At 61.0% G+C, this 7,532-nt stretch overlaps 1 protein-coding gene across 9 annotated transcripts in view; it reads left to right on the top strand.

The window, feature by feature from the left end:
* Positions 1–1,412: 1,412 nt before the first annotated feature.
* EMID1 (EMI domain containing 1) overlaps positions 1,413–7,532 on the top strand; it is a 40,946-nt gene continuing 34,826 nt past the window's right edge. For 8 of the 9 annotated variants that reach the window (XR_005723027.1, XM_040251376.1, XM_040251374.1 and 5 more), the window contains exon 1: positions 1,415–1,562. Coding sequence is in view for 7 of the 9 variants with exons in the window: in XM_040251376.1 (XP_040107310.1) it covers positions 1,462–1,562 (101 nt within the window). In the remaining 2 variants the exon portion in view is untranslated. Of the gene's footprint in view, positions 1,563–7,532 lie in introns of all 9 variants that reach the window. The other variant, XR_005723026.1, reaches the window with a different exon arrangement.

Genomic DNA, 7,532 nt, shown 5'->3' on the forward strand with positions numbered 1-7,532 from the left:
CACGTCGCTAACAGGTGTGGCGGTGCTCTTCACTCCGTGGGTCTCCCAGGTCCCTCCCAGGACAGAAGCCACTGCCCAGCACCTTCCCTTCCTGATGAGCTGCGTGCCCTTCAAAGTGCTCTCTGGGGTGTTCGGCTTTTGAAATATATATATACGTATTTATTTGGCTGCGCCAGATCTTCAATCTCCGTTGAGGCACGCAAGATCTCTAGTTGCGGCCTGTGGGCTCTTAGCTGAGGCATGTGGGATCTAGTGCTCTCACCAGAGATTGAACCTGTCAGTCCCAGCGGCAGAAGCGGGGAGGTCAGAGACTATTCTGGAGTTTGGGAAGGTTCTAGGTGCCCTCTGATGAGAGCTATGGCCTCTCCACATAAACACACACTCCTGTCACAGACACATACATCACAGCCATGCACACAGACATCACACATTTCACACACCCCATCATGCTTGCACACACATGTGTCATATACACATACCACCCTGGCACACACTTTGGAGGACTTCACAGCCCTCTGCCCAGAAGCCCATCCATACACCCCAGATGAAGTAACTCCACCCTAAGCCTGTTCTTCCAGTGTCACAGATGGGGAGACCCAGGCCCAGACCAAATGCTGTCTGCACTCTTCCTTGATTGTGCTAAAGAGCTGACACCTCCTCTGAAGTCAGGAGGCCTGGATCTGACCGCTCCTGGAGTGCTTTAGGTAGATGACATCTCTTGGCCTCAGTTTCTCCATCTGTAAAACAGCAAGAAAAGTGGACACTGACTTATAGGGTCAACCCAGGTCTTCTTCTCCCAGGGGGGACTACAGTGCCTGGGCCTCCCTCTTTTTCTCTCTAAAATAGGGATCACAGTGCCCACCTCGGCCACAGCAGTCTTAAGATTAAACTGAGAGGGAACGTGAAGCGCAGGTGAGGTGCCCCGCGCACAGTGGAGCGCACCGCTTGGGCAGCTCTCGTTGTGTAGGTGGACCGCCCCCCTTGCCTTGATGACTGGGCCCCTCAAAAATATCCAGAGGGGATGCGGCCCCTGGCATCATTAGCCCAGGCTTGGTGGTTTTGGGTCCTGGCTGTGTCAGAGACCGTGGCCCGGCCTCAGTTTGCAACACGTGGTTGGGCACCTCGGAACTGGCACCCTGCTCCCAAAAGGGACACGCGGCGCAGGGCACCAGGCTCAGGTGGGCACCTGGCGGGCTTCCTGGCGGGGTCGCCCGGCCCCCTGGGGCTCCTTCCGGGTTGGCAGCGGCGGCGCAAGGGGCGGGGGGCCGCGCGGAGGGGCCGGGCGAGGCCGGGAACGCGCGCCCCCGCCCCGCGCCCGCCTCCCGCCCGCCCTCCAGCCGCTGCGCTGGGAACCGGGATCCGCGCGTCCGGGGCGGCTGGCGGCGCGGGCGGGCGGGCGAGCGGGCACGCCAGGCTGGGGGCGATTGCGAGGGGCCGCGCGCGGAGGGCTCCGGGCGCAGCATGGGCGGCCCGCGGGCCTGGGCGCTGCTCTGCCTCGGGCTCCTGCTCCCAGGAGGGAGCGCCGCGTGGAGCGTCGGGGGAGCTCCGTTCTCTGCGCGCAGGTAAGGGCTGCCCCCCACACCCTGCACCACCTCAGTGTCCTTCCAGTCCGGGGCTGGGGATCGGGACTCCGGACACCCCGGCCCCCAACCTCCGGACAAGCCCAGGATTGGGAAAGGGACCCGGTTCCCCACCTCATTGCCAGCCCCGGTGGGGGCAGGGACCGTGGGCCTCATTAGCTGGCAGGAGCTCCGGGCCGTGCGGGGGTCCCCTGCTTCACGTATCCGGAGCCAGCAGCCCCCTACAGCGTTCTCCAGCCCCCACCACTTCAACTCCGGACCCCAGGGGAGGGGGAAGGGACACGACGGAGGAAACCCCAAGATTCCCCGTCCCCTCCGCAGGGGCCCCTCCCTGCACATAGGAGAAGCCCAGATCACCCTCTAGCTGACACTTGGGGGACCCTCTCCCCTTTACTCTGCTCCTGGCTTTTTTTAGTATCCCAGCTATTTATTTCCCTTGAAGGAAGAAGGCTGGGGTGGAGTTTCACAGACCTAGGGTCAGTGTCGGCCCCCAGGGACCTGGCATTTTAGACCAAGTGCTGTGGGAGTGCTCTGTCTTCCTGCCCGTCACTCAAGAGCAGGGAACATTCTATCTGGTGGTGTTTATGGAGCATCCCCTAGTACCAGCCAGGGGCCCCTTTACATGCAGTGTTCAAGGATTGAATGAGTTAGGGAAGACTTGTCCCCATTTAGCAGGTGAGCAAATCGAGGCCCTGGAGAATTGACAAAATCTTCTAGGCTCTCTGAGCATTGACAGAAGAACCGGGATTCAAATCTGTGTCTTTCTGGCCTTGGTGACACTGTTTGAACCTGCCCAGGCTCTGGTCCTGACTGTAGCCCGGGCTGGGGTCCCCTCTCAAGGGCCAGCCACTGCTGTTGTCTGAGGCAAACAATACAGAGTAGCCAGGCCTCTCCGGGCCTTTTCATCCCATTCAAAGGCCTGCCGGGCCCCCACCCCCTATGGCCTCAATTCTTTAATTCTTTTCAGAAATTCCACTTTCCCAGTGGTCAGGGGCCAGCGTGTCTCCACTGGGCTAGCAAGAGCAGGTGACGCAGGCAGGGCTGGAGGGCAAAGGTGGCTGTGATGTCAGAGGCCAGAGGTGCAGTTGTCTGAGTCAGGGACTGATGCTGGCCACTGTCGCAGCCGCCCCTGTGCGTGCTGACCTGGGCTTGCATTTCACCTGCACCTGTCCCCCTCCAGAACCTCTCCGACTGCCAGGAAGGCACACATTTGTATGGTCCTCATTTCATAGAAGACAAAGCTGAGGCTCAGAGAGGGGATATGACCTGCTGAGGGCAGGGACGTGAACCCCCAGGGTCCCAGGTGCCAGAATGACCAAGACTCTGAACGGAATATCCAGTGTCAAGCTCAGGATGACGGTTGAGAGGGCGTGAGGCCTGCGCTGCCCTTCGGCCAGTATACTGCCTCCCAGCCTGGGCTCCTTTCCCTGCAGGGCTCCCCGTGCGGGAGCAGGACTGTGGCTGTGGGCAGGTGTCTGGCCGTCGCTGGGGACTGTCACCCGGTCATAGAAGGCTCAGAGTGGCCTGAGCATCACAAAAGCCCTGTAGGCAATGCTGTTGCTTCCATTCTACAGATAGAAAGACTGAGGCCAAGAGAAGACCCGACACCTCAGTCCAAGTCAGTCAGTCCCCAGATCCAGTGTTCTCTTCACCGTGGCAGCTCTCTGGAGGAGGGAGCACGGGTGTCAGCCTGGGGAGCAGGGAAGGGTTTGCAGTCGCGGTCAGCAATGAGAGGCTCCTTCCCGCTCTGTCACCCACTCAGTGTGTGACCTCGGGCAGGTCTCTTCGTGGCTCCAGGGCTCAGTTCCCCTCTGTTTCCACCCTCTTCCCCTCTCCCCTCCCTTCAGCCCCTGCTCACAGGCCCGTTCTGAGGAAGGTCCCAACCTGCTAACACCAACGTTGAGTCAAGGAGGGACCCTCGCCAGAGGAATTTGTGGTTCTGGGCTGCCAGGACCTCCCCTTGTGGCCCCAGCCCAGCCTTGCTGGGCCTCGCTGGGCCTCGCTGGAGACAGCAGAGGGATGTCGCGCCCATCACCCCTCCCTCCAGCCCCGTGCCCCAGGCGCCCCTTGGCAGCCGAGGGACCAGAGGCAGAAAAGAGGCTTTGTGCCTGGGGAGGGGGAGGCCCGGGACAGCGTCCAAGGGGCCGCCCCCAGGCCCAAGTATGTGCTGAGACTTCGAGACCCCCGGAACCGGGTGCCTGCGGGCTGCGCAGAGCTGCCTGTGCTCGCCTTGCCCCGTCTGCCCCCCCAGTCCCTGCTGGGGCAGCTTCCTGCCCCGCTGAGGACCCTTCCAGCCTGTAATGACCCGTCTGTGTCTCAGCAGTGTGGCTCTGGAGTTGACGCCATCACCGGCGTCCTGACCCATCCTCCTCCCTTGCACAGTACTGGCTTCCTTTGGGCAAATCCCAGAGTCAAGGAGAGTGGAGAACTTTCTTCCTCATCCTCTTCCCGGGGAGCTCAGATCCCAGTGCTGCACCCATAGGGGTGACCTGGGTAGGTGACTTCTCTTGGAGGCTCAGTTTCCCCTCTGTGAAATGCAGAGCCTGACAGTCACGATCTCAAAGTCAGGGTGGGGCAGGGGGCGACCCTGTGTGGAAGGGGCAGTACTGGTGTCCCTCAGGGAAGCCCCTGGACCCCAGCCTCCTGGCGTAGGCCCCGTGTCACAGTCCAGGAACAAGAAGGACCAAAACGCACGTCAGCACTGCGCTCGGGGCTTAGCGTGAGTCACCCCCTGCTGGAGGAGGTCCTGCCGTCCCCACGTCCAGATGGACAGAGTGAGGCCCACAGCGGGTCAGGGCTCGTCCGAAGTCACCAGGTTAGGGAGCAGCAGGGCCAGGGTTGGAGCTTGGCCTCCGGTGTGGGGTTCGGGCTCCGTCCACCCCACCCCCACCCGTGGGTCTTCTTTCTTTCCTCTCCTTTTCATAAGGGCCCTTGGCCCCCAGCCCGCTTGGCTGCCTCCTGCAATTAGCCCCTATCACTGTTCCGGATCACAGCCCTGGGCCCTGTGGAGACAAAGTCCCCTGGGCCCCTCGTGGCAGGGGGTGGAAGGCAGGTGGGCGGGGTGGCCCTTGTGGGGGCAGCTGGTGCCAGGCCGAGCTGGTCTGGCCTGTTTTCTCTCCTCCCGGCAGCCTTTGGGGCTGCGGAGGTGCTGAGTGGGCAGGAGTGGCAGGCCCAGCAGAGGGGTGCTGTCTCCTCCCAGCCCCAGCTATCGCCCCGTCCCACAGGAGGTAACCCAGCCTCAGCGGCAGGGTCTCAGGTGGCTTCTCACCAAGCATGCTGGAAGGTGGGGTGAGGGGGAAAGAAGCGCCCAAGGGCAGCAGGCTGGAGGCGGGGCTTCCAGGGGCCACGCCCACTTCGGGGAACACCCCACCCCCGTCCAGGCTCCCCTACCCAGGGCCACTGTCTGTCCTCAGTCATTCCGTCCGTCATTCAGCAAACCTCCCTGGGCACCTTTAAAGCTGAGCCCCATCCTGGCTCGGTCCCTGCCAGCACCCTCCCCCAGCACCTGCCCTGGGGAGAAAAAGCTCAAAGCTGCTGTGAGTGGCTGGGATGGGGGAGGGCACCCTGAAGATGCCCAGCTGTGCCCAGAGCCTCAGGAAGCTTAAAAGGTGATAGGAGTTTGCCGAAGCAGGGAGAGGGCTTCGCAGGCAGAGGGAATCTCGTCTGCAAGGATCGGGGGTGGGGAGGGGGCACTCACGGAGGGAGGGCAGGAAGATAAAGAGCGCCAGCTCAAGTGTGCGGGTCCCAGCGGTCAGGGCGATGGGCAGTGTCCGGGAATGTGGACTTCAGGCCGGTAAGGCCCCTGGAAAGTGGGCGGAGGGGCCGGGCTGGGACCCTGCTGAGGAGCTCGGGGTTCATCCTGGCTACAGCAGAGCTGGGTCTTCAAGGCTGGAGAGAGGTGGGAAGGTTTTTGGTGACCTACCCCCATACCAGATAAAGGGCACGAGGAGCTGACCTTGAATGCCACCTGGTCTGACTGTCCTCTCCTGTCTAAAATCTCTGCTGGCCGGTCACCAGCTCGGGGTTCCCTACGCAGGGGAGTTGGACTGATGAACAGTAAACCAGGGAATCAGACAGCAATTCACACAGGGGAGATTTCACTAAGGAGGAAGAAAAAAATGGGCACCTCTCCCTAGGGGTCACCAGCTGCAGGCTCTGCAGAGCTCCGGTGACGTCTGGATTGGGGTGGGTGGCTCAGAGGCCCCCTTCTCTGGCTTGCCCTCCTCTGTGCCTTTAGCGGACTGTTCCCTCCTCTGGGATTGATTTCCAAGGGACTCAGAACAGTGAAGGGGCGTTCCCAGAGTCCCATGGGGAGTTTGTCCACCAGTTCCCTCCAGAGACTTCCTCCTCCAGGTGGGCTGGGTGGGGGTGGCAGGCACAGGGCTAGGTTTCCGGGGCAGGGGACACCTCCGCGGTGGCGGGACATTCCAGGTGCTCACCGGCCCTCAGCCCTGCTCAGGGTCACGGGCCTGGGGCTGGGAAAGGAATGACCGCTTCAGGTGACCCTCTCAGCTCGAGCCCCCACCCCTCCAGACTTTCCTTTGTGGACTGGACCCGGGGTCAGTAGGTTCCCAGGCGGAGGCCTTCACAGAGCCACAGTCCGTGGCCCAGGAGATGCGGAGGAGACCGGAGCCCAGGCCCCTGGGAGGGAGGCGGGGGAGGGCTGAGCATCCATATTCCTGGGTTCAAATCCAAACCCTCCACGCACCAGCTCAGTAACATCAACAGTTATCTCCCCCTCACTGAGCCTCAGTTTGTTATTGTTCAATTGCTCAGCCATGTCTGACTCTTTGCAATCCCATGGACTTCAGCACGCCAGGCTCCCCTGTCCTTCACTGTCTCCTGGGGTTTGCTCAAACTCATGTCCATTGAGTTGGTGATGCCATCCAACCATCTCATCCTCTGTCGCCCCCTTCTCCTCCTGCCCTCAATCTTGCTTCAGTTTACTCCTCTATTAAATGAGGGGGGGCTGTTCAGGCTGTGGGAAGATGATGTAAACATATTTATTTTTTGAATATTTATTTATTTGACTCTGCTACGTCTTAGTTGCTGCTGGGAAAGATTGAGGGCAGGAGGAGAAGGGGATGACAGAGGATGAGATGGTTGGATGGCATCACCGACTTGATGGACATGAGTTTGGGTGAACTCCGGGAGTTGGTGATGGACAGGGAAGCCTGGTGTGCTGTGGTTCATGGGGTTGCAAAGAGTCAGACACGACTGAGCGACTGAACTGACTGACTGAGGTCTTAGTTGCAGCGTGAGGGATCTTGTTCCCTGATCAGAGGTGGGACCTGGGCCCCCTGCATTGGGAGCTCAGAGTCTTAGCCACTAAACCACCAGGAAAGTTGATGTAAATACCTTTGGTATACAGTCGGTGCTCAATATGTGCAGCTCAGGATAATTATTCGGTGGCATTTGAAGGAGCCAGTCCTCCACACTTGCGATGGTGACCTTGCTCCCGGCTGTCACACAGAGGGGACCTGAGGATAAGTGAGGCAGGGCCTGTCTCCCACATGCCTCGGGGAGGGAGGGGGCGGACATGACTCCCCAGCTGAATTCAGTGCGACAGGGATACAGAGCAGGAGAACCACTGCTCTGCTCAGACGGGGGTGGAGGTGGGCAAGGACTCGGGGAGAGGTGACGGCACAGAGGGTGGGAGGTGCCAGGAGAGAACCGGGGGCGGGAGGGCGCTCCAGAAGCGGACCCAGCAAAGGCCTGGAGGTGAGGGGCACGTGGCAGGCTGGGAGTGGAGACACCACGGCCAGGTTTCCATTGCCTGACCCACCCCCGCCCCCACCGGGGCTCTGGAACTCACTCCTCAACAGCTGCAGCAGGGAGACTCCCATCAGGGCCCAAGGGCTCGGAGGGCTCAGGGGTCTCCCTGCCTGGAGCCTCAAGGCTCTGAGAGAGAGAGAGAGAGAGAGAGAGAGAGAGAGAGAGAGAGAGAGAGAG

The sequence above is a fragment of the Oryx dammah genome, unplaced genomic scaffold (genome assembly GCF_014754425.2).
Source record: "Oryx dammah isolate SB20612 unplaced genomic scaffold, SCBI_Odam_1.1 HiC_scaffold_12, whole genome shotgun sequence".
Lineage (NCBI taxonomy): Eukaryota > Metazoa > Chordata > Mammalia > Artiodactyla > Bovidae > Oryx > Oryx dammah.